General features: G+C 44.3%; 1 protein-coding gene across 1 annotated transcript in view; it reads right to left on the minus strand.

Moving 5' to 3' along the window:
- PRKCH (protein kinase C eta) overlaps window positions 1–27838 on the minus strand; it is a 166517-nt gene that overhangs the window by 47173 nt on the left and 91506 nt on the right. Inside the window, exons 5-9 of the mRNA XM_040411234.1 lie at window positions 24634–24722; window positions 20427–20556; window positions 14880–15007; window positions 11329–11463; window positions 9099–9272 (exon numbers count right to left, since the gene is read on the minus strand). Of these exons, the coding sequence (XP_040267168.1) occupies window positions 9099–9272; window positions 11329–11463; window positions 14880–15007; window positions 20427–20556; window positions 24634–24722 (656 nt within the window). The remainder of the gene's footprint in view (window positions 1–9098; window positions 9273–11328; window positions 11464–14879; window positions 15008–20426; window positions 20557–24633; window positions 24723–27838) is intronic.

Genomic DNA, 27838 nt, shown 5'->3' on the forward strand with positions numbered 1-27838 from the left:
CATCTGCCAACTCCTGGACAGTCTGTGGTGCAACGTGACGTTGGTGGATAGAGCGAGACATGATGTCCCAGATGTGCTCAATTGGATTCAGGTCTGGGGAACGGGCGGGCCAGTCCATAGCATCAATGCCTTCATCTTGCAGGAACTGCTGACACACTCCAGCTACATGAGGTCTAGCATTGTCTTGCATTAGGAGGAACCCAGGGCCAACCGCACCAGCATATGGTCTCACAAGGGGTCTGAGGATCTCATCTCGGTACCTAATGGCAGTCAGGCTACCTCTGGCGAGCACATGGAGGGCTGTGCGGCCCTCCAAAGAAATGCCACCCCACACCATTACTGACCCAATGCCAAACCGGTCATTCTGGAGGATGTTGCAGGCAGCAGAACGTTCTCCACGGCGTCTCCAGACTCTGTCACGTCTATCACATGTGCTCAGTGTGAACCTCCTTTCATCTGTGAAGAGCACAGGGCGCCAGTGGCGAATTTGCCAATCTTGGTGTTCTCTGGCAAATGCCAAACGTCCTGCACGGTGTTGGGCTGTAAGAACAACCCCCACCTGTGGACGTCGGGCCCTCATATCACCCTCATGGAGTCTGTTTCTGACCGTTTGAGCAGACACATGCACATTTGTTGCCTGCTGGAGGTCATTTTGCAGGGCTCTGGCAGTGCTCCTCCTGTTCCTCCTTGCACAAAGGCGGAGGTAGTGGTCCTGCTGCTGGGTTGTTGCCCTCCTACGGCCTCCTCCACGTCTCCTGATGTACTGGCCTGTCTCCTGGTAGCGCCTCCATGCTCTGGACACTACGCTGACAGACACAGCAAACCTTCTTGCCACAGCTCGCATTGATGTGCCATCCTGGATAAGCTGCACTACCTGAGCCACTTGTGTGGGTTGTAGACTCCGTTTCATGCTACCACTAGAGTGAAAGCACCGCCAGCATTCAAAAGTGACCAAAACATCAGCCAGAAAGCATAGGAACTGAGAAGTGGTCTGTGGTCACCACCTGCAGAACCACTCCTTTATTGGGGGTGTCTTGCTAATTGCCTATAATTTCCACCTGTTGTCTATCTCATTTGCACAACAGCATGTGAAATTGATTGTCACTCAGTGTTGCTTCCTAAGTGGACAGTTTGATTTCACAGAAGTGTGATTGACTTGGAGTTACATTGTGTTGTTTAAGTGTTCCCTTTATTTTTTTGAGCAGTGTACAATTAACCCCTCAAATATTGTGGTCATTTGATAGGTAATTTAGAGGGAGGTGGCTCCCTCCCACGATGAGATCGTGGAAGTCGTTCAATTACTGTGGAAGCCTGGACCCTTTTGAAGGCTCCCAGGCCTGTCATTATAAATTTCCTACTGAGGGATCACATGTTCAAACCCCCAAAGAGGGGAGGGGGGGGTTTCGGGTAAAAAAAAAAGTAAAAAAAAAAAGGTTTTGAAAAATATTGTAACAACTAAAGAATGTATGAACTAAACTAAAAAAATTACTAAAAGACTTACAGTTAGGGCTCTTTCACACCTGCGTTCTTTTCTTCCGGCATAGAGTTCCGTCGTCGGGGCTCTATGCCGGAAGAATCCTGATCAGTTTTATCCAATGCATTCTGAATGGAGAGAAATCCGTTCAGGATGCATCAGGATGTCTTCAGTTCCGGACCGGAACGTTTTTTGGCCGGAGAAAATACTGCAGCATGCTGCGCTTTTTGCTCTGGCCAAAAATCCTGAACACTTGCTGCAAGGCCGGATCCGGAATGAATGCCCATTGAAAGGCATTGATCCGGATCCGGCCTTAAGCTAAACGTCGTTTCGGCGCATTGCCGGATCCGACGTTTAGCTTTTTCTGAATGGTTACCATGGCTGCCGGGACGCTAAAGTCCTGGCAGCCATGGTAAAGTGTAGTGGGGAGCGGGGGAGCAGTATACTTACCGTCCGTGCGGCTCCCCGGGCGCTCCAGAGTGACGTCAGTGCGCCCCAGGCGCATGGGTGACGTGATCACATGGACACGTCATCCATGCGCATGGGGCGCTCTGACGTCATTCTGGAGCGCCACGGGAGCCGCACGGACTGTAAGTATACCGCTCCCCCGCTCCCCACTACTACTATGGCAGCCAGGACTTTAATAGCGTCCTGGCTGCCATAGTAACACTGAACGCATTTTGAAGACGGATCCGTCTTCAAATGCTTTCAGTTCACTTGCGTTTTTCCGGATCCGGCGTGTAATTCCGGCAAGTGGAGTACAGGCCGGATCCGGACAACGCAAGTGTGAAAGAGCCCTAACTTAAATCACTCCTTTTCTCATTTTACAAATAAAAAGAAATTAAAAAAGAAGCATTGGCATCACTACACCCAAATTTTTCAAATATAAAAGTATGGTCACTTTGCCGATCCCCCACCCAAAATGTAATAAAAAGGGAACAAAAACTCATTCATAACCCAAAATGGGAATAAAAACGAAAACTCGCCTGCAAAAAAGAAAAGAGCCCTTACATAGCTGCATAGACAGCAATACAAAAAAGTTATGGCATTGCCAGAAAATGTTGATGCAAAGAAAAATCTTGAAAAGTTTAAGAAGTATTAAAACATGACAAAAGCTATATAAATCTGGTATTGCTGTAATAGCACTGACCCGCAGAATAAAGGTAAAGTCTCATTTTTATAGCAAAGCAGGGAGGAAAAAACAAAAGCAAAAAAAAAAGGCAGGGGTAAGAGTATATTAGAATGTGTAGTCATAACTCCTCTTTTTTTTTACTGATATTTATAATCTTTTGGACAACCCCTGTAATAAGCTGAGTTTCTAAGGCAATATGTAGATATACCAGCACAGCTCGGCGTTGCGTCACCGCTGCTTGTAACATAAAACTCCAGGTTACAAGATACGACTGGTTACACTGAAACGTGCCTTTCATTGAACAGAAGCCATATTAGGTGCTACACAGTAAGAGTCTGGGAATGTGCAGGTCTTGTCATGTGCTTGGGCTTTAGCCAACAACACGATGTGAAGCGGACTTTATCAGCTGCAGATTCATTAGTAAACTTCTTAGTAGCAAATATAACTGAGGAAAGGAACAACAAAGAGTTACACAAAAAAGATGCTCCAGAGTCATTATAGCTTGGGGAACATATTTAGCAAAACAGACGTGTCAGGAGTGGAGCAAACTTACCAAAATTGTAGTTGGTAAATATGGGGCATGTAAGACCTGCCCACGGAACGCCCCTAAACCCATCCTGGACCCATCATTTACTGGTGGTGCTAACATAGGTCTCGCCCATTTTCAGACCAGGAAAGTCCAAACTTGTTGTGACGGCCTCTGAAAATTCGGGACCGTTGGCAAATACGGTGGTGACAGTCCCTCATTATTGAAATTTACTGCACTCTTCAGGCTTAAAGGGAATCTGTCACCACCATTCTGCATTAATATCTACAGTAATACATGAGGAGCACTGCACATAAGGAGTCCAGATTGCCAGTTTTTACTTTCCTACTGCCCTCAGTTCCTCTGCTGTCATCAATCAATGCTGCAAAGCAATACACGGTCCGGACTGCTGTGCCAACATAATGGAGAGGACCCCTGTGCGCATGCACAGAACTCCCGACAATCTATTTCAGGACAACATAAAACGCTGACAGCGGGGGGCAGTAGGAAAATAAAAAATAGTGATCTGGACCCCTTGTCAGTGCTAATACTCATGTATTACTGCAGATAATAGTCCAAAATTGTGGTAGCAGATTCCAAGAGGCTGTCTCATCATGGCAACAAATGGCTAAGATCCAGCTTTTGAAACCCCCTGGGGTATAGATAGTACAGTTGGGGATAGTTGTGCCTAGCCGCAGCAGCGGTGATACAGTATTACAAGCCCATGGTCAACAAAGAAAAAAGTGCAGACGTCCAGCCTCCAAATAGTGACAGCCTTTATTCTTCTTGTACAGTAAAAACCGACAATGCATTCACATCTACGCGTTTCGGATCAACTAATCACGATCTTTCCTCATGACATGGCAAACGAACGGGTGACCATGAAATTCACACACAGGCCGAGTCCTCCAGAGGTGCTTATTGTTCGTGGATGTCTGCTGTGGCTAATAATGAGGGGTTCCACGTGCGGAGGCCCTCTTTATGACTTACATAGGCCATTATATAGAGGTGATTATATTACCTCCTCATCTCATGCACTTGCAGTACACAATGTATAACATGTTCAGTATGAAACACATGAAGCAAATGTTACGTGACCTGACATACGAATTCAAGTTGTTGCCTTTTATCCTTTATTATTATTATTTTTTTGAGGGGGGGGGGGGGGGTCGTATCTATCACAAGACACCAGAGTAAAAATACTTCACCTCACATTCCAAAATTCAGCCCTGGAACACTGAACATCTATTTCTGATGCCAGGAGACTCACACACTTCAAAACACACCAAAGCCTAATGCATTGCTATAGAGAGTGACTTTCAAAGTCGGCCAAACTCTATTAGGGACCTGGACTCTTTTCCCACCAATCTATTAAAGGACACATTTTCATAGGGCCACTATAACGTCATCTTGTTGTGTCTTCTAACCCAAAATTTGAAGTGCAGCAGAGAACACTGCCAGCACACTGGACTTAGGCAACCGTAAGACGCCCAAAGTCTACAACTGCACAGCTCTTAGTGGAAACCTGTTGTAGATGAGAAACGGAGCAAATCCATAGTAATATACAATGCACTGGGAGTCTTTCACTTTTTCACAATAAAAACAATTCAAGTTTCCACAATCAATTTGCACTCAATACCCCATAACAACAAAGTGAAAACAGAATTTTAGAATATTTAGCAAATTTATTAATAGGGAAAGAATAAAATCTCATATGTACACAAGTATTCGGACCCTTTACTATGACGCTTGAGATTTCGCTCTCCCATTTTTCTCAATTATCTTTGGGATGTTTTGACACCTTGACTGGAGCCCATCTGTGGTAAATTTAGTTGATTGGACATTTATTTATTTTATGCACTTATATAGCGCTACTATATTCTGCAGCGCTTTACAGACATTAGCATCACTCTGTCCCCAATGAGGCTCACAATCTAAGGTCCCTATCAGTATGTCTTTGGAGTGTGGGAGGAAACCGGAGAACCCCGAGGAAACCCACACAAACACGGGGAGAACATACAAACTCCATGCAGATGTTGTCCTTGGTCGGATTCGAACCTAGGACCTGCAAGGCACCAGTGCTAACCACTGAGACACCGTGCTGCCCATTGATTTGGAAAGACACAGGCCTGTCTTTATGAGGGCTCACAGCAGACAATGTATATCAGAGCAAAAACCAAGCCATGAGGAGGGAAGAGCTGCCTGTAGAGCTCAGAGACAGGATTGTGCAAAAGCAAAGTCCTGGAGAAGGGGACAAAACATTTCTGCTGTGTTGAAACTTCCCAAGAGCACAGCGTCCTCCATAATTCTTAAACTAAAGAAGTTTGGAAAAACCAGGACGCATCCATTCCGTCCCCATAGAGAATGAATGGGTCGGCACCCATTCCGCAAAATTGCGGAAAGGATGCGGACGTGTGAATGGAGCCTTAAGCTGCATTACTGAAATAAATGGACTTTTGCACAATATTCTAAAATTTCGAGTTTCACCTGTACATTAATATCTAATATTCTATCTATATATACATACATCTATATATTCCATACGTGTGCCTGCCGTGCCCTTAAATCACCTCCTCTACTGATCCATGGGATTAATGCAGCCATATCCAACTTGCTGAAAAGTCTGCTAAGTGCTAAGTAGGTCCAAGGTTGACTCCTCAGGCATTTGCATAAGATGATCCAGCAGGCCTCTTGCCTCTTGATTCCTATACATCAAGGTGAAGATGTCAGCAGCAGCCTTGGAAACCCCATGATCTATGCTGTACACAACAAGTCTGGAAATCTGACTCTCGTCTTGAAACAGGTGGGGCACATGTGGTTTACAGTTACTCCATGTATGTTCTATAGGGTCAGGCACAGGGAGCACGAGCACAGGGGGTAGCTGCTCAGACTCATCCCGACAGATTCTTCACAGATTTATCTGTGGAATAATATAGTGTAACCATCACCCACTGAAAGGAATTGGACTCCAGTCGTCTTACTGACCATCAGAGGTATACATTCAACTCCATAGAGAATTTCAAGCTAGGCTCTATTATGGTGCCACCCAGGACAGAAGGTCTCTTCAATGGTACTTGAGCCAATCCCTCATCCCGTTGTTTGCGGACATTGCAGTTTCTCTGGCGAGAGGAGTCCTGCAGATGTTCTCACCACCCAAAAGCAAATGCTATGGGACAAACCAGGGCTCTGTCCCCTCTGCCCAAGGGTCCATTAGCAGACACATGGTCTACCTCTAGGGTAGTATGCCCTTGCTGACCATAAGACCCCATTCACACAACCGTACTTTTGGTCTGCATCTGATCCACATTTCTTGCAGAATAGATGCAGCCCCATACATTTCAATGTGTCCGCAAAAAATCCGTATGTCTGTTCTGCAGCCCCGCAAAAAAGCTAGAACATGTCCTATTCTTTTCCATTTTGCAGACAATAGGCGTTGTTACAATGGCTGTGCAAAAAAAACGGATGCAACACAGACGTCATCTGTATTTTTCGTGGATCCGTATTTTGCAGACCATAAAATACATACGGTCGTGGGAATGCACCCGTGCAATTTTCAAATTAGTTTTCATAATGAGAATATAGCCCAACCTTCATGGGGCTTGCTGGCGACTCAATATTTCAATGTGAAGGTGGTCCTAGGACCTCTCACTGTATTGTGAGATTATAACAAACCAGACAGCTTCGCCCCATTAATCTGAGCATATTTAGATTTATCAGATTTGGATCAGATTTGTACTATACTTTTTTTTAATGCCACTTGCACATCCCTGAATAGCATGCCCTTCTTTTTTAGGCCAAGCTCATTGCCAGAGTCATTAAAATAATGTATGTAGAGACCTGCACTGAACCCGTATAACAGAAACGTAGGTTATGTACCAAATAGCACGTAGAATGGTTGAAGGAAACTTGTATAGAACAGACTGCAACTTAGCACTGCTGACTATGGGTCACATGTGTCATTTGATGCTATTGCGTCCCCTGCTGGACATTTATCAGTATGGCTATACAGAAGTAGGAGAGTTAACACACATGCTTTCCGAGACGTGTTATCTTAACTAAATGCTTTAAGCAAACGCTCTCAATTGAAAAAAAAGGTGAAAAAAATTTATGCTGGATCCGTTTTTCCTGATGACACCGGAAAGGCGGATCCGGCATTTCAATGCATTTTTCTGACGGATTAGGATCCCGATCTGTCTTACATTTTGCCAGATCGGGCAGGCCGTTCCGGCAGTGTGAAAGTAGCCTAAAAAGGAAAAACTAAATGGACATAAGGATTCAGATGCTTTACTACAACACTTTAAATTTAGCTCTGGGGCCTCCCATTTCGCTTGATCATGTTTCTACACCTTGATTGGAGTTCACCTGTGGTAAATTCAGTTGACTGGACATGATTTGGAAAGACACAGCCCTGTCTATATAACGACTCAGAGCTGACAGTATATATCAGAGCAAAAACCAAGTCATGAGGAGGAAAGAACTGCCTGTACAGCTCAGAGACAGGATTGTGTGCAAGCCCAGACCTGTCGAAGGGGACAAAAAATATCTTCTCCGCTGAAAGCTCCCAAAATCATAGTGAGCTCCATAATTCTTAAATGCAAGAAGTTTGGAATAACCAACACTCTTCCTAGAGCTGGCCATCCAACCAAACTAAGGATTCGGGGGAAAATGCCTTGGTAAGGGTACTTTCACACTAGTGTTATTCTTTTCCGGTATTGAAATCCGGTAAAGGGTCTCAATACCGTAAAAAAACGCATCAGTTTTGTCCTAATGCATTCTGAATGGAAAGCAATCCGTTCAGTATGCATCAGGATGTCTTCCGGACAAAATCCCGGAACAATACCGCACTTGCCGGATCCAGCATTAATTTCCATAGAGATGCATTAATGCCGGATCCGGTACCAAGTGTATTGGAAATTGCCCCATCACCGGTTTTCCAGTCTGCGCATGCGCCGGGACATAGGAGGAGCTAGTTTCACTTTTGATCTTTGAATACCGGATCTGTTATTCCGGATGAGATGGATCTGGTATATCACCGGATCTGTCTAACGGATCTGGAAAAAAGAGCTCTCCGTTTGTATACCGCTTGACGGAACTGCCTGCCGGATTCTAACAACGCTAGTGTGAAAGTACCTTAAGAGAGGTGATCAAGAAAACAATGGTCACTCCGGCTGAGCTCCAAAGATCCTGTGAGCAGATGGGAGAAACTTCCAGAAGGTCAACCATCACTGCAGCCTCCATCAATCTGGACTTTATGGCAGAATGGCCATAATAAAGCCTCCCGTCAGTAAAAAGACACATAAAAACAGTATGGAGTTTGCAAAAAAGCACCTAATAACTCTCAGACTGTGAGAAACAAGACTCTCTGGTCTGATGAAACTAAGATAGAACTTTTTGGCATCAATTTTAAGTGTCTTGTTTGGAGGAAACCATGCACATCCCCATACCATCCCTACAGTGAAGCATGGTGGTGGCAGCATCATGCTGTGTGGGGGGGTTCAGCGGCTGGGACAGGGAGACTGGTCAGGGTTGAGAGAAAGTTGAATGATGCAAAGTACAGAAACATTCTTTATGAAGACCTGATCCAGAGTGCTCTGGACCCCAGACTGGGCCGAAGGCAAGACAATGACCCTAAGGACACAATCAAGACAACACAGGAGTGGCTTAATGACAACTGTATGAATGTTCTTGAGTGACTCAGCCAGAGACCTGACTTGAACCCAACAGACCATGGCTTTCAAGTTGCACAGTGTGACTAATTTGCACTAAATTCCTTGATATATGTACACTACACTGTAATACTGGCGTACAAAGGAGACCTTCTGTGTCAATGGTAAAATGGTGTCACGAGAACTTTGGTTACATGTTGCAACATTTTCATCCTTGTTTAGGAACCTGGCGGCCTTCCTGCCTATTGAATGAGGTCTGCTACCTATGGAATAGATGTAAATGGGGCACGGAGAACTCACCGTAGTCTGGAAGCAGCAGAAGAGCTGTGTAAGGAACGGATGATTAGAAGCCAGGGCCAGGATGCGCTTCTCAGTCATAGTACATTCCACGTCATCATCTTGAAGAATCACATCCTTCTTTAGCACCTTCACTGCAAAGAGGTTATCTCCATCTCTCGATTTGGCAAGCATTACCTGAGCATAAAAGAGACCAATGAGTGCAAAGCTAACAGTCAGGGGTATCAGCTCAAAACATTGAACGGGTTCTTCGCTTTGGACAATCATTATCTGAATAAGCTGAGCACAAAGTGTTCCTTTGCTGGGACCTCCGGTGATCATCCATTGCCTACAGAGAAGCCTGATGCTAATTATAACATTTCCCTGCAACGCCACCACTGGGGAAACTAAGCATTACAAACTTTAGATTTAAAGGGGTTGTCCAATCACAGACTATGGGGGCATATCGCTAGGATATGCCCCTATTTTCTTATAGATGCGTGTCCCACCACAGAACGGAGCCCCCCAGCTATTTCTGTCGGGCCCATAGAAGTGAATGGGAGCAGTGGCCGGTCAGGTGCACTCCCTTCACTTCTATGGGGAGCACGCTTGGTGGTGGCCGGACCAGAGTCCTCCAGCCACCACCTTGTGGGGCTCTGTTTCCGATATAGGTGCCTATAAGACAATGGGGGCATATCCTAGCGATGTGCCCCCATTGTCTGAGATGAGACAACCCCTTTAAATCAATGAGTTGTCGGTGTAATGTAGGACAGGACAGGTCCTCCAGAGCAAGAGACACTCTTTGTAACTATTCTCCACCTGTAATCATTGACCCAGGCTGCATCTTAATTAGAGAACAGGAAAGAAAACAAGATTATGAGCAAATTATGAGACCAACAATCAGGCTAATATTCTGGGATGAGGTTTGTATAAACGCTTGTTCCCAATAACTGGCCTTTCCAGAAAGTGTCGGTGATCACCGGGTTCATTGGGAGAGGAGGTTGTTCTGCCAGCACAAAATCATCATCATTCTGAGCAGCAGACCCTCCTGTCTAATCAACAATCTGATGCGCAGGAATAATGATTTTCTATGGGGACAAGCGATCACTGCATCAATCATTTGTCCCCATACAGTGGAGGGGATTGCTGCATGATTGCTGATCATCAGGCAGTTATTGGGAACGTACAGTTCATTCCTGATAATTGCCTTCTAAATCAGACCTTAACAACTTCTATCAAAAACAAGTACAACCAATTACATCAGGAAAGAGGCGCTTAAGGGCCTATTAGCCTGCACGATTATGGGAGTGCTCGTTTGCGATAATTGGCTCGTATAATTGAGCAGCCGATCAGCCGCTCGTTCATCGGCTGATGGGCATCTTTAATCAGGATGAAATACACCCGATTATCGGCAGCACATCTCCCTGTGTAATCAGGAATGTACCACCGATAATGTATAGAACAGAATGAGGGCGGCACGACTGCGGTGATTCTGTGTAATCAGGCCGGTGCATACGGTGAACACTGATGGATGTTTTCTCGTCCCTCGCCGCTCACTGCCAGTATATCGGGCAGTGTAATGGCACCTTTAGTCTATTGCTAACTCAGGATGGGAGGCAGCTTGCAGCAGCAACAAGCTCCTGCAGCCGGCTATAATGGGAGATCAAGCAAACAAAATCCCACCGCAGGGTTAATTATGGGAAATCTTACATTTGACAAAGAAGTAATGGAGATATATATTTTTTTGCTTGTGTTATAGAACAGTCTTGCTCAACGGCAGACCAAAAAACATGTATTAGAGCCCCAAAACCAACAGATACTGCCATCCCTTGTGGCAGAGGGGTCTTGATCAACCAGGATCAGGAGTGACTGCAACCCCCAGATCTATAAGTCAAAGTTATGCCAGTGGCTCAATGGTAATTTGTGACCATCAGTATATTCTTAAAAATAAAAGGTGTTGAAAGAGATCAGAAAAAAAGGAGTCTGTTCCAGAAGAGCACCATACTTTTTCATGGTGGTGTTTGGTATTGCAGCTCATTTCTATTAATTTGAATGCAATACCAGACAGAACCCAGGGACAGGTGGGGTGAGGCACGGTTTTGGAGCCAGAGGGCTCATGGGATACGTATTGTAGGTCTATAATATGGCTAGCATGCTGTGACTAGTTGCTGACCGGAGAGATTGCAGCATGAGATGCCGACATGTTATACCAATAAAATGTTAATATGACAGTAAAACGTACGGAATTACCAACCTTTCCAAAGCTGCCTTTTCCCAGAACGCGTATAAAGGTGAAATCCTCAATCCCAAATTTGTACTGCGAGGACGTGTTGGACAGAGAATCTTCTTCACAGCCGTTTTCTGATCTGGCCGGGCTGCTGTCTGATTGCTATGAAATACAATGAAATACTTGTCTATTCTATATAATTGTTACAATTTTTCACACAATTCTATGGGAGAGAAAAATCTGCATATGGATTTTATATGGGTATTTATGTGACTCCTAGTCTACTATACTTTTAATTAGGCACTTCTAACATTGTTGCACTCACAATGCTTAACTGAAGGTACATTGCAACCTAAAAGGGGTTATCCAGGAATTTGATATTGATGGCCTATAGGTCATCAATATCCGATTGGCAGAGGTCTGACTTCCGGGACCCCCGCCGATCAGCTGTTCGAAGAGAACTCTGTGCTCACCAGAGCTCCTCACAGCTCACCAAGCACAGAGCTGTACAGTGTATAGTGGCTGTACTTGGTAGTGCAGCTCAGCCCCATTCACTTATAGGGACAGAGCTATGGCTAGGCTATGTGACCAATGTACGATGACGTCACTGGCTAAGAGGCTTAAGCGGTCACGGAGCAATGCTGCCTCTTCGAACAGCTGATAGGCGGGGGTCCGACTGAGGATAGGTCATCAATATGAAATTCCCAGACAACCCCTTTGAGGAAATCATATACAAAATGTAAAGCTTGCCATACACTTTAATGTCAGCCAATGTGTGTGGGAGCTTCCCATCTTACTACCCTGACTGTAGATGTTGGGGAGCTGAAGGCATCTGTTGTTGGTCCCATGTTCATATGTGTCCGCATTGCTGAGAAAAATAATGTTTTAATATATGCAAATGAGCCTCTAAGAGCAATGGGGGCGTTACCGTTACACCTAGAGGCTCTGCTCTCTATGCACTTTCATTGACAGGACCAGATAGTGTAAACGTGATCAATCCTGGTCCTGTCAATCAAAGTGCAGAGGACGCAGCAGTTGCAGAGAGAGCAGAGCCTCTAGGTGCAACAGCAACGCCCCGGTTGCACCTGGAGGCTCATTTGCATATAATAAAACATCATTTATCTCAGCAATGCAGGCACATAGGAACATGGGACCAACACAGATGCCTTCAGCTGCCAAGTGCACATGTAACAGGTCAGCCAGTGTCATAGGTACAAAGCTGCTGACAGATGCCCTTTAAGCAAACAAGCACACTCTACCAAGTCGAGCATGCATGTGTATGGGAGCTGATGGCTGAACTAGTGTGCCAACAGGCTTAGAGGGTCACAGAGTCTTTTATTAAACTTCTGATATGTCATAGACATATATCAAAGGTTTTTGTTCGGCGGGGATCTTAGTGCTGAGATCTCCACCGATCGCTAGAATAAGGAGAGAGAAGCGCTCGAATATCCCGTCGTGTCTCTTCGCTGCAGGAGAAGAAGTAAGATGGACTCAATGAACCGTCTAGGGCCAATCTCAGTTCTGTCCCTTGCAGTGAGAAGAGAAAGCGAGCTGTGCGAGTGCTTCTCTCTCCTCTTTCTAGCGATCTGTGGGGGTCTCCGCACTCAGACCTCCACAGATTAAAGCCTTTGATATGAAAACTCGGTGACCATTTAAGTCTCTCTGACACAAGTGACTTCTGATAAACACACATTGCTAAAATGGCCGTATCAACAACAGTGTGTTACGGTATTTGTGCCATCTAGTGGTGAAATGTCAGATAATGTCACAGTTACAGCCAGCCACGAGCAGCATACCCATTGAAATAAACTACTAAAACTTTAATATGACTTCCCCTTAATAGTTCATAAAAAATGTAAGATTAGCCGTGTAATCCGTGCATGTTACAATATAAATCAAGTCCTTGTTTGTTCTTTATGGGGGAGGGGGGGGCTGCTAGGACAAAATGTATCATAGAAAACAAGCAGGATTTGTATAGTTAAAAGGGTTTTCCGAAATGAAAATACTGATGACCTGATTGGTGGGGGACCGGCACCCCCGCCAATCAGCTGTTTGAGAAGTTACCAGCGACCCTGTGAGCGCCGCGGCACATCGCAGTACACTGGATAGCGGCTGTTTTTGGTATCGCGCTCAGTCCCATTGACTTCTATGAGGCTGAGCTGCATCTAGGCCACATGACTGATGAATGTTACGTCACTGGCCTAGAGAAAGCTGCCAGAATGCAACAGCACTCAGAAGAGTCCTTCTGAAATAGCTGATCGGCGGGAGTCCTGGGTGTCGGACCCCCACTGATCAGATACTAGAGGATAGGTCATCAGTATTTAGCTCTCTGAAAACCCCTTTAGGGTGATTACACTGCTAATCTATAACTGCACAAACCATATACATTACTGAATGCCTTATACGAGCACATAGACTTTGTTTTAAGGTGGAATTTGCAGAATGTCAACAAAACTATCATATACTGCCACCTTGTGGTGACTTTCAGAACTGCCGTCAGTTTACTATGCTAAAGCTAAAAGAAGTATCCCACAGGAAATGACATACAGTATATGTCTGATATGTGCGTTACAGATACAAATGAGCCTGAGCACAGCCACTGTGCTGCAAACTGCCAGAGGAAATACCAACGGGACCTCAGGTTTTTAGTCGTCAGGATCAACAGGAGTCCTAGATGTCAGTCCTAACCATTCATAATGTTATGGAATAGTTCATTACAAGCCATGACATTAAAATATGGCCTTTAAAGAGGACCTGCAACCTTTGCTGACATTTCTGTTTCACCAACTACTTGCATTCTACATGTGATAATAATTCTGGAGCATCCATTCTTATGACCCTATGATGTGCCATTCCTTTATTACTCCTGCTAGAATTTATGAATGAATTACTAGCCGTTTGCAATGAATGTCCAGCTGGACCCTATCAGACACTATCCAATCAGCGCTGACAGTGTTAGACTGTGCAGGGACACGACCTCAACTAATAACACCCTTCTGGACCTTCATTGCTAACTTCTAGTAATTCATTTATAAAAATTAGAGTGGGAATAATAGAGGAATGGCACAACATGGAGTCATAAGAACAGATGCTCCAGAATTGTTATTACACGGGGGATGAAAGTCTTTGATATAACAGACAGGAGAGGCGACAGCTCCCCTTTAAGGGAACATTTCTTCCCATGCCACACAGACTTGTTTAAAACGTATTATTTCAAACCTGACACCCCCCACAATCACAAGACGGAAGGGGCTACTAGAAAGAACGTCAGCTTCCTTCTGCTTTCTGGAGCACAGCCAAGGAGGCATTAGAGTCCTACAGACACCAGAAACAAGTCATAAGATGCTTACGGGCCTTCCTTGAAGACACAGGGCTAGTTTCACCTATTACAAAAATTTCCGTTTTGGGTGGAATTTCCCTTTAAAGCTTTAAAGAGCACCTCCGCCCACTATAGTATAAATATAGCCCTGTAATCATCCCATAATGCCCTTCTCATGGTCCTAAAATAACACATACAGGCTGTTTTTATTACAGTATATTTCCTTGGTGATTAACCATTTATTTACGTGACCTCTTACCCGTGTGACAGCAATGTTCCCGGGCTGCAGACCCATTCCTGCCAGCGCATTGGCCAGCTCTACTGAATTCACCCCACAGTTATGAGCCACACTGGCCTCGCATCTCTTGTGCACATTTATCTTACATACTAAAAGAAAGAAAAAAAAAATCAGCATCCATTAATTCAGAATTACATTGCATTATTCCGGTAATATGGCTGCAGGAATTGTCCCATCTGGTCAGGACTCTGTGGAGAGCTCCATACAAAGCATTGTTCTGGACAATAAGACACCATTCTCTCCCCAGAGTTTATTCTGTGCGATAGGAAGTCTGTGGAATGAGGCCATTATGCAGAGACAACAATAAAATGCTGACGCAGTCACTTCCAGCGAACAGACATTTAATATCTAACAGAGCGGAGGGCAAGCAATGCTCAAGTTGTTTGGGGCTGTTTTAACCTATTGTTGGCACAGTATAAAGCTGGCAAAGTACAAAGGTAGAAGATTTGTTTTGTAGGGTTTTTGTAAAAAATAAATAAAAACCACTTACATTGTGCTATAAAAAAATTCCCCAGATACCACACCCATTGCAGAATAGTTCTGTGGACTTTCATAGACAAAAATGAAATAAGTGAAATCTGCATCAAATCTGCATGTGGGCCCCAGATTGATTTTGGGAACATTAACTGAGGGTAAATGATGGGGGTTGTGTTTGCGTAGTGTTTAACAAACCCAGCCATGCACAGCAAGTCATAACCGAAAAGGGACATTTTGTTGCCGCTTATTTTTTTTAACCATACTGAAAACTTTCAGGCTGGGCAGGCAACAACCTGGGGCTGGATTCAGGGGACAGGAGGCAGTGGGCAGATACAAGGGCAGGACATCTTTATAGCAGACTGGAGAATCGCGTGTAATGAAAGACGTCATCATCACACGATATACCATAGAGGAGCCCAATGCAGCTATACAAGTTACACTGTGATTAATTTAGCTCTGTTAAAGGGGCTGTCCCACAAAAAATATTCTACAGTTTTCAAGCCAGCACCTGGATCTGAATACTTTTGTATATTCATGTAAATAAAAATTTAGCATCGTTATAGTGAGTTATTCAATAAAATGTATCTGTATAGTGCCATCTGCTTTGTCCTGCTCACTGAGATGGCAGCACATGCTCAATTACATTCAACTGCCTCCTGAGCTGTGATAGGGAGACAGCTGCAGCAGAAAGGACACGCCTCCTGAGCGGCAGCAGAAAGGACACGGCTCCTGAGCGGCAGCAGAAAGGACACGGCTCCTGAGCGACAGCAGAAAGGACACGCCCCCTGAACGGCAGCAGAAAGGACACACACCCTGAGCGACAGCAGAAAGGACACGCCCCCTGAGCGGCAGCAGAAAAGACACGCCTCCTGAGCGGCAGCAGAAAGGACACTCCCCTTGAGCTGTCAGCTTGATATAAATGTAGCAGAGCAATGAATGGGGAGATCTCTGGATCCATGTGAGGTACATGGCTGGTTCTAGCTTTGTTATAAAGAGACTGTCATGTCCTATATGATGTCTGATTTAAATTTTTTACATTATTCATGTGATAACCCCTTTAAAGGGGAGAAGAAGAATCCCATCTTTATATCCTCTAACAAGTAAGCGGATAATACCACTGGTTTCCAAGGATATAAGGCCCATGGCACTTGATAGTAAATCGCCTGAGCTCATTTACATTGCTTAGAGATTTCTGTCGCCATATATCTGCGCCCGCTGAGCCTCAGGACTGGGGCGGCAGCACAGAGAACGGCACAGCAGAAAGAGGCGAGAACGCACACAGCCGGCCCTATGATAGAAATGCCTATTCTTGTCCACGATTGCGGACAAGAACAGGATATGTGCTCTCTTTTTTTCGGGGCCACAGAACTGTGATGCGGACAGCACATGGTGTGCCGTCCACGTCTTTTGCGACCTCACTGAAATGAATGGGTCAAGATTGCAGAACAGATGAGGTACCAGAAATACAGTCGTGTTAATTGACCCTTAGGCAGAGAGAAGAGCACTCCAGTTCTGGAGGAGTCAATGAAACTGAGCATTTCATAGTCTCCTTTTATAAGGGTTAAACAGTTAGAAAAAAACATGGCGTTTTTTCCCCCCCAAAACGGTGTCACACTTGTGCTCAATTTGCGCATGGTATTTGGTATTGCAGCTCAGCCACTTGCTCTTTAGCGGAGCTGAGAGGGAAGGTCCCAAATCTCAGCCGTATGTGATATTTCACGTCTTGTTCTGCATTCCCTGCATGTATTGAACAGGAGGTTTGCGGCATGTACGTGACCCATGAATCTTTAAAAAGCCCTTTCTCAAAAAAAAGAACAAAAAAATCACCAGTAAACAAGAATACGAACTGTCTGATTCTAGGAAACCGGGGTAACAATATAGTGACCATCACAACTCTAGCAATTATTGTCACTCTGCTTTCCCAGACTCGTGAATGGCAAAACAGATATAATGTAAGGTCACATCCTCTGTCCCCTACAGTTGCATATCTAGAAATTTTTGCTAGTCAGAACTTTTGGGTGACACCATCTGTAAGGGCTGTTCCACACGAGCAGTTCCCTTGCGTGTCATCCACAGCGTGAATGACAGCCAAGCCCCGCTCCGGACAGCAGAGACACGGAGCATTAACATGATTGATAATACTCCGTGCCTCTCCGTGATCTTTTTACTACAAAATCACGGTGACAACTTTTTCTCAGGCCTCATGCACACGACCGTATGTATTTTGCGGTCCGCAAAAAACGGATCCGCAAAAAATATGGCTGACGTCCGTGTGCATTCCGTATTTTGCGGAACGGAAAAGCTGGCCCATAGGATCCATTCAGACGCCCATAGTGTTTTGCGGTCAGCAAATTGTGGAGCGCAATACAATGCACTTTGTTTTAACTGATGATCGGCGGGGGTCCGACACCCGTGACCCCCGCCGATCAGCTGTTTGAGAAGGCAGTGGTGCTCCAGGAGCGCCGCGGCCTTCTCACTGTTTACCGCCGGCCCAGTGACGTCACGACTTGTATCAGCTAGCGTGGGAGGGGCTGATACAAGTCGTTCTGTTCACTTGAATGGAGCTTAGCCCCGCCCACGCTAGTTGATACTAGTCGTGACGTCACTGGGCCGGCGGTAAACGGTGAGAAGGCCGCGGCACTCCTGGAGTGCCACTGCCTTCTCAAACAGCTGATTGGCGGGGGTCCCGGGACCCCCGCCGATCAGAAGCTGATGATCCATCCAGAGGATAGATCATCAGTTTAAACAAAGTGCAGAACCCCTTTAATAGAGGATTCCTATTCTTGTCCGCAGGACATGCTCTATTTTTTTGCGGAGCCGCGGGCCGGAAACGCGGATGCGGACAGCACACTGTGTGCTGTCCACATCTTTTCCGGCCCCATTGAAAATAAATGGGTCCGCACCCGTTCCGTATAACTGCAATTATGCAGAACGGATCCGGACCCATTCTACGGTCGTCTGAATGGACACTATTAATAGAACAGTCCTATCCTTGTCCGTAATGCGGAACAAAAATATGGAAACGAAATGCACACGGAGTACCTTCCGTTTTTTTTGTGGACCCATTGAAATGAATGGTTCCGTATACGGTCCGCAAAAAAAAAAAAAAACGGAACGGACACGGAATGAAAATATGTTCGTGTGCATGAGGCCTCACTGTGATTTTGTAGTAAAAAGATCACAGAGAGGGGGCTCCGTGTCTCTGCTGTCCGGACTGCGGCTTCGCTCTCATTCACGCTGCGGATGACAAGCACAGGATCCGCTTGTGTGAAACAGCCCTAAGAGTTATAATAGCAACCATATAATAAAAAGCGTTGTGCCATGTTAGGAACTTATCCCGTACCTACAGGATAAGGGATTAGCATTCCATTAGTGGGGGTCCAACTGCTGGGATCCTTACCTGTCACACGAAGAAATGAATCGAGTGGCAGGTCGCGAATGCCCGAGGCTGCTCCCTTCATTGTCTATGGGACTGCCGGGGATAGCTGGTGCACTGGATTCAGCTATCGCTGGCATTCCAATATAGGCTGAATGCACCGTCAGTGTGCATGCGTGACCCCCAGCAGTCCTGTGGATAAGTTATAAGTTATTATGGTAAGACAACCCCTTTAAAGGGAGCGTGTCAGCAGGAACATTCCTACGCAACCCAGCCCACTGCCAGGTAGGACATGCTCACCCGGATAAAAAAAATTTTTTGTAAATCCAATGTTCCTTCGCTGAGAAACTTTACCTTTAATCAACTTGCAAGTTAGCTGTTAAGTGCACCAAGGGCATGCCGTTGCCCTTGTGTATCCAAGCTCTGCTCCTTTCTCTGCCCAGACTGTTGATCGACAGGGCCAGGCATTAGGCATGTCACCTTGCCTGGCCCTGTATTCTAGCACATGCGCCATACGATGTAACATTGGCGTCTGAGCAGTACACTTGTTTTAGCCACAACAGAGCCAAGGAACTGTACTGCGCATGCGCAGATGTTAAATCGAACAGTGCATGCACGAGAATTCAGGGCCGGCGAGATTATATTCCAAATGTCTGGCACCGTCAATCAATTGTCCGACAGAGGGGCCTGGGCAGAGAAAGGAGAGGGGCTTGGGTGCACCGATGGCAGCGGGCACAACTTCGGTGCACTTAACTTATTTGCAGATGGATTAAAAGTCAAGAATGGAGACACAGATTTACTAAAGAAAGGTAGCATTTTACTAAGGAGAGTACACTCTACTTGCAGTAGAATAGACCATAATGTAATTGTGAACATACCTTATACAAAAAAGAAAACTTAAAAGGGCTGTCCAGACTACAGACACTGATACCCTATCCTCCAGATAGGTCATCAATATGAGATTGGTGGGGGTCTGACACCCGGCACTTCCACAGATCAGCTGTGACTATACAGTGTATGGAGCCCACGGCAGGCAGCTCCGTACACTGCGTAGTAGCCGTGATAGGGTATTGGGGATCAGCTACAATTCAAATGAATGGAGCTGAACCAGAAACTACACAGTGTATGGAGCCTTCTGTTGGCATCTGGCCCCACGGCAGCCCAAAACAGCTGATCGGTGGGAGGGCTAGATGTCAGACCCCACCGATCTGATATTGATGACCTATTCTGAAGACAGGTCACAAATATCTGTAGCCTGGGCAGCCCCTTTAAGGAACTGCAAAGATTTCCAGTATTTCGAAAGTAATATAATAAATAGAGAAGAGCGAATTTCATATTTTGACTCCCCTGCATAACAGAAACGGGATGGATCCATTATGCAGCCCATAGATTTCTATTATGACGGAATAAATAACGGAATGCCGCTAAAGGCATTCCGTTATGCATCCCGTAATAGAATTGTGTTATGGTCCGTGGTAACGGAATCCATAACGCAATTCTGCTTTTACCAAACGAAGCGTGAGCGAATTTTATAACCTGAAATTCGCTCATCTCTAATAATAAATAAAAAAAATCCTACAAACAAACGTTCTATCAAATTGTATCATCGTACTGAACATTACAGAGGCACAAGTTATCCTGAAGTCATCACTTACTTTTACACTGTAATCCTTGCCTCATTAGACCCCATAATAACGACCCACAATGATTACAGAACGTTAGCACCTTATAATTGTGGTCACGGAACTTGTGAGGTAAATTGATCCCAAATCTCTGTTCAAAGATCTAAAAGTAAAACAGATTGTTACAATTGCGCCGTGATAACCTGACACAGGATTGCATGGGTGATACATTGTAACTACCTGCAGCCCTATGAAAGTAGGACTAAGTCGATTGGGGGATTTTAGTCTAACAACAATCTACTTCACTAACAATAGGGGATACATTTTACGCACTGTACGTGAGATGCACGGTTGTGACCCCCAGCGCAGCGTGCCTTAGTTCATCGACAGGGAATTGACCTATGTTGATGAATCTGGCTTCGGCTAAGAACGTTAGCCCGGATGCCAGTGGCGGAAAATGTTGATAGATGAGCCACGCTTGGTATGACTCTGAAGCCTCACCCATTTTTCACCATGCATGGGAAAAAGGTGTAACGAGGGATTCATAAATATGGTATTTGGCCTAAAGGCCATATTTTATAATGGGTTAATTCAAGAAAACAATAAATACATCAAATATATATATTGTTCGAATGTATCTATTCACTGACAGCAGGCAAAGATCTTGAAAACAGAGGAACTGAAACACAAAAGCAAGTTAGACAGTTTTTCAATGTAAAAGTTACCGGAACCCCCTAAAGAGAGTGTATCACCTATATGTGTTTATTAATTTAAATGATATTCATTTTATAATCTCTCTTTTATTTTCTAATTTTGTATGCGGTTTTCTGTACAGAATTATGAAGCAGCCATCTTGCCTGAGCTGTTGTTCACAACATTTAAGCACAATAGATAGGAAAGGACTCATTTACTTCTGTGGGCATGCTTAGTGACCTATACAGAAGTCATTGTGCAGGGAAGGGAGTAGATGAGCTCAGGTTGGAACCCTCTTAAAGGAGAATTTATCACATATTTTTTTTTACTAATTAAAAACACAGTGATACAAATTCTTTTTATAACCTGTTTTTATTTTATAATTGTAGATTTTTTAAATCCTATTTCCTGTACATAATTATGGGGTGGCCATCTTGCCACTTTACAGCAGCCGCATGGACCATAGGCACAAAATACAGAAAATGTATTGTGAGAATGCTCGGTGACCTAAGTAGAGGTCATTGTGTAGGGAAGGGAGTAAATACGCCGTTACATCGCCTATTGTGAATGGAATCATTTGTGTTACCTATATATTCTGTAGGTTTTACCTTTCATCGTAATCCTGTCAGTAATGATCATGAGATGGCTGCTGAAAAGTGATCTCCACAAAACAGGAAGTCTACGTCTATTATGAGACTCAGTAGCCAGTGACTGGCTGCAGGAGTGCATGTGACCACGGACGGGATGTCACACAGCGAGGACAGGACCCTCAGCGCTGGAACAGAGCTTCCTTGAAGAGGCAAGTGGCTTTTTTATTTATTTTACACACATTGTGGGGTCAATTACCTTTGGTTTGGGGTTCCTACTTCAGCAAATGGCAATTATCATGTAGAGAAAGTTTATACAAGGCACTTACTAATGTATTGCGATTGTCCATATTGCTTATTTCCAGGGGTTACAACCACCCTGTAATCCAGCAGTGATGGCCGTGCTTGCACACTGTAGGAAAACGCGCTGACCTCTCTAGTGGGAGTGCACATAGGCACGCATGCACTGCAGCTCCCATCCCAGACACCAAATATCTGAACTGCAATGGTGGCCGTAACCCCTGGAAACAAGCAGTGTATAATGCTATGGAAAAATGAATACAGGCAGCAAAGGAGGCAATATGGACAATCACAATACATTAGTAAGGGGCGTGTATTAACTTTCTCTACATGATAAATGCCATTTGCTGAAGTGAGACAACCCCTTTAACCGCTTTACGTCCGCCCATAGGATATAAACGTCCTATGGGTGGACATCTATTTCTGAACGGACGTCCCAGAACGTCCGTTCAGAAAGTGCAGCTGCACGCTAATCGTGCAGCTGCTGATCGGGTTGCCCGCTGTCAGTGACAGCAGGGCAACCCTAAGACAAGGCAGGGACAGTGCCCAGGTGTCCCTGCCTTCTAGATCGATGTATGCACAGTGCTCACCGAGCGCTGTGTCTGCAGAGAAGGAAGCGCTGTGCGCTTCCTGTTCCGGCCCGGCGGTCATGTGACCTCCGTGACCGGAGTGTGCAGGAGCTGTGTGAGGTCTCTCAGAGACCTCGATCAGCACTGCTGTGAGGCTGTACAGCGCTGGATTGCTGCTGTACAGCCTCTCTAGGGGTGCATTTGTCCTGTAACTGGGGCTACTATGTCAGCCCCGGTTACAGGAGAAATCAACAGTGAAAAAAAAGTGAAGCAAATGTCCCCCAGAGGTCTTGTATGACCTTATGGGGGACGAAAAGTGTAAAATAAAAAAAATAAAAATAAAAGGTTGAAAATAAAAAAATAAAAAAAAAAGTTTCACATGTAAAAAAAAAAAGTCCCCAAGTAAGGAATGAAAAAAAAAAAGTTAAAACAGAAAAAAATAAAAAAAGTATACATATTAGGTATTGCCGCGTCCGTAAAAACCAGCTCTATAAAAATATCACATGACCTAACCCCTCGGGTGAACACCGTAAAAAAAAAAAAAAAAAAAAAAAAAAAACTGTGTCAAAACAAGCAATTTTGTCACCTTGCATCACAAAAGGTGCAACACCAAGTGATCAAAAACGCGTATGTCCCACAAAATAGTACCAATAAAACCGTCACCTCATCCCGCAAATAATGAGCCCCTACATAAGAAAATCTCTCAAAAAATAAAAGAACTATAGCTCTCAGAACATGGACACATTAAAACATAATTTTTTTGTTTCAAAAATGCTATTATTGTGTAAAACTTTAATAAATGAGAAAAAGTATACATATTAGGTATCGCCACGTCCGTAACAATCTGCTCTATAAAAATGTCACTTGACTGAACCCTTCAGCTGAACGCTGTAAAAATAAATAAATAGAAACTGTGCTAAAACAACCAATTTTTTGGTCACCTTGCCCCATAAAGTGTTATAATGAATGATTAAAAAATCATATGTACCCAAAAATAGTACTAATAAAACTGGCACCTTATCCCCTAGTTTCCATCAGGGGGCTTCAAATGGGACATGGCATCTAAAAACCATGTGGAGTTCCTTTTCTTCTGCGCCCTGCCGTGTGCCCATACAGCAGTTTATGACCACATGTGGGGTGTTTCTGTAAACCGCAGAATCTGGGTAATAAATATTGAGTTTTGTTTGGCTGTTAACCATCGATGTGTTAAAGAAAAAAATTGATTAAAATTGAAAATCTGCCAAAAAAGTGAAATTATAAAATTTGATCTCCATTTTCCTTTAATTCTTGTGGAACGCCTAAAGGGTTAACAAAGTTTGTAAAATCGGTTTTGAATACCTTGAGGGGTATAGTTTCTACAATGGGGTCATTTATGGGGGTATCCACTATGTAGGCCCCACAAAGAGACTTCAGACCTGAACTAGTCCTTAAAAAGTGTGTTTTGTCAATTTTCTTAAAAATTTGAAGAATTGCTTCTAAACTTCTAAGCCTTCTAACGTCCTAAAAAAATAAAATGACATTTCCAAAATGATGCCAACATAAAGTAGACATATGGGGAATGTTAAATAATAAATATTTTATGAGGTATCACTTTCTGTTTTAAAAGCAGAGAAATTGAAATTTAGAAAATTGCGAATTTTTCAAATTTTTGGGTAAATTTGGGATTTTTTCATAAATAAAGGTGAAATATTTTGACTCAAATTTATGACTATCATGAAGTACAATGTGTCACGAGAAAACAATCTCTGAATGACTTGGATAAATAAAGGCGTTCCAAAGTTATTACCACATAAAGTGAGATATGTCAGTTTTGCAAAATTTGGCCTGGTCAGGAAGGGGGCAAATGGCCCAGATGGCAAGTGGTTAACTGCACCCATATCTGCGCAGCGCTGTAATATATCTTCTCCTGGTAACACAATTCAAGCATTTATAATACGACTTTTACTACAGATATACCGGTAGGTGTAATGCATGTCATTAGGTACTTGGGGATTTTGGACTTTTCTTAAAGACCGAGTCACAGGATGTGGTTTTGCAGAAAAAGATCTGGAGATGGTGGCAGCACAGTTAAAAATAATAGTAATACGTCACCTTTTTTTCCACTTTAGCTGAATTGTTCATGCAAATGCAAGCTGTGACGATCAACTGGTGGCAGCGCTTGTGAACCACACATGTGCAAACTGGCAAGAGGAGAGAGATGTGAGTGCCAAATTGAAATCACATATGAATCTCTATACATACAGTATTTCACAGTGAAAAACAAAAAACTAAATTGCCCCCACAAAAATACAACTCAGTGTTGTAGTTCGGAGAGCAACAGGACTTCTTTGGACAATTTGCTTGCATGGGAAGAGCAGTTGTAATTATACTGCACCGCCGCTGCAAGGGAGACGGCCTGCAGGTAAAAACTGAAGAGGATGCAGCATTCGCACAAGCACCGTCCACAACACCTTGAAACAGCGGACCAGCAGGGGTTCTGGGAGTCGGCCCCCCCCCCACCAACCTGATATTGATGATCTATTCTGAGAATAGGTCATTAGTATTATGCCACTGCACAACCCCTTTAAGGGGGACCTGTAACATCTCCTGACATGTTTGTTTTAGCAACTACTTGCATTCCCCATGTAATAAGAATTATGCACCATCTATTCTTAGGACTCTATGATGTGCCATTCCTCTATAATTCATCCAAGAAGTTTATGAATGACTTGCCAGCAGTCTGCAATAAAGCTCCAGTTGGGGGTGCATCCCTGCACAGTCTGACATTATCCACTATCCGGACCCTATTATAGTCAATGGAGCATTCTGGTAACATCTGGTAATGCCGGTTCCTGAGAACTCCGGCAGACTGCGCCACGAATGTGAAAGTAGCCTTAAAAGGTCCTCTTGACTATTGACTCTCAATACTAAACAGCTGGTTTAATTAGTATCAGTACATCAGTAGCGGTCCTCTACAGAAGACTCTGAGGTGGGAATTCTGAGATAAAAAGACATAATTAAAGGATCAACCCTATCAAACCAGTAACCACATTCTAACCACAAACCCCATACTGCCTAGTAGGACTCATCAGGCTGATTAAAAAAAGATACTTTTCTTTTATCTGTACGATAAATAGCTGCAGAGAAATCTGTGTTTTTATTCATATGCAAATGAGAAGTTTGAGCACCAGGAGGCGGGGCTAAATCGTTTGAGCACTACTTTGTAACACCCCCTGTCTTATTGTTTTAAACAGCATGATGAGCCCTACCAGGCAGTGTCTTTGGTTTAATAGAGATGATCCTGGTGACAGAGCCTCTTTAATACTTATAGAATTATGTGCTAATTCATTTAATATATTGTTTTAGTGCTCAGAAATCCAAATTTCATGCATATACATAGAATCTAACATTCAGACTGCCTGCGGACACCACTAGGGGGAGCTTCCTGTGTTCTGTTTTATTACTGATTTGAACATATAACATTGCGCAATATAAAAGGAAGCTTGGGTTGTGGATCATAGCTGTGTCTTTCTTTATCAAAGCAAAAAAACTGTCAAGCTGCCAGTGCTTGGTCTTAGGTGAACATTACCTAGAGGGTTAATCCACAGATGGACCTGTGCCGAAGTAACACTGCATTTTTTTTTTTTACGTGTAGGTTTTCTTTAAGTGTCAAGTCCAGGGCTCTCACAATGAGACTTACACATCATCTACCCTTTATATTAGAAGCCAGGAGGTGCAGGTCAGGGAACACCAAGGTGACTAATCTTTTTGGTTATGCACAGTAAGGAGTTCACGTCTCCTTATAATACACAACCTACATTCTGAAGCCCTTGAAAAGGACTGAGGCTGACTAGGAAATCTCTCTTTTCAAAGACGTTGTGCAGCTGCTGGGAGGTGTAAGAGGGTGGTAGCACCCGACCCTACAAGGTTATGTGGTTGACTGTGCTTGGTTTTCTATGTTAATATTTTTTGCATTCAAATTGTATTTCCTTCCATGTTGAGGCAGACTGATTGGGCTGAAGGGTTAATAAGGCCTTTTTGTAGTTCAAAAGTATTCTCTGTAACTTTCAAAAATCTGCCAAGTAATGCTTTAAAATGGTGGTTCTTCACATGGTATCCAGTTGGAGAGGGATGTGACTCTTTGTGGCTAAAAGCTGTATCAGTGTCCTGCCCCTCAGACTGCCCGAAATGGCACCAAAGCACTAACTTTGAGGTGGTGCTTGCATAAGCCCTGCCCCTTTCCTGGTCCGGTTCGGCAAAGATTGGACTGCTGGAAAGTAAGCTGGAGAGTAACAAAATTGGCCTCAGCAAAGGGGGTCTGGAGAGATATCGCTGGGTAGTGGTGGTGCTGAAGACCAAGCGTAACAGCACTCTTGGTAGAGTGGTGCACTAAGCCAAGCAGCCGATCCTATCTGTAACCTGCATGTATGTAGCAACCTCAGAGGGCTGCGGTCACGGGCCCTCAGGTGACTGATGTCAGGAAATCAAGGAGATTGGCTGAGCGTGGAGGAATCCAACAGCCTCCTGGATTTCTCTTGATTCAGTGTTGATAGGGTTAATGACCACTTCCCTTTTCTCAGCTGTTGCTCAGTGGTCATCACTTCTACCCTTTATAGTCTGACCCCACCCTTCTGACTATGCGGTAGATAGCTTCATTTGGGTTTGGCTGAGCTGGTGTGAGGTCGTCTCTGGTGTTTCTGCTCGTCCGTCTCTACAGAAGTTAAGTGTCGCGTTTCTTTGTGTTTGTTATACTCCCTGTTGTTGTATCTGGGCCTGAGACAGAGAACTCCATTCGTCCATCTGGGGAGGAATGGGAGGTCTCTGGTCCTAACCTTTTCCAGGGCCTAATACGGAAATAAGGCTGGGTTCACACGAGCGTGTCCGGATTAGTTCCGGATGCGTCCCGGTGTGTTGCGGCAAACCCGCGCGAGTAGGAATGCAATTGCAGTCAGTTTTGACTGCGATTGCGTTCCGATGTTCAGTTTTTATCGCGCGGGTGCAATGCGTTTTGCACGCGCGTGATAAAAAACAGACTGTGGTACCCAGACCCGAACTTCTTCACAGAAGTTCAGGTTTGGGTTCGGTGTTGTGTAGATGTAATTATTTTCCCTTATAACATGGTTATAAGGGAAAATAATAGCATTCTGATGACAGAATGCATAGTAGGTGATCAGTTGAGGGTTAAAAAAAATAAAAAAATTAACTCACCTTCTCCGTTTGTTCGCGTAGTTCTCCCGGTCTTCAGTTCTTTAAAAAGATGAACTATGGGCTAAAGGACCTTTGGTGACGTCAGATCACATGCTCCAATCACAGGGTC

Source organism: Bufo bufo, chromosome 11 (assembly GCF_905171765.1).
Source record: "Bufo bufo chromosome 11, aBufBuf1.1, whole genome shotgun sequence".
In the NCBI taxonomy this organism is placed as follows: Eukaryota; Metazoa; Chordata; class Amphibia; order Anura; family Bufonidae; genus Bufo; species Bufo bufo.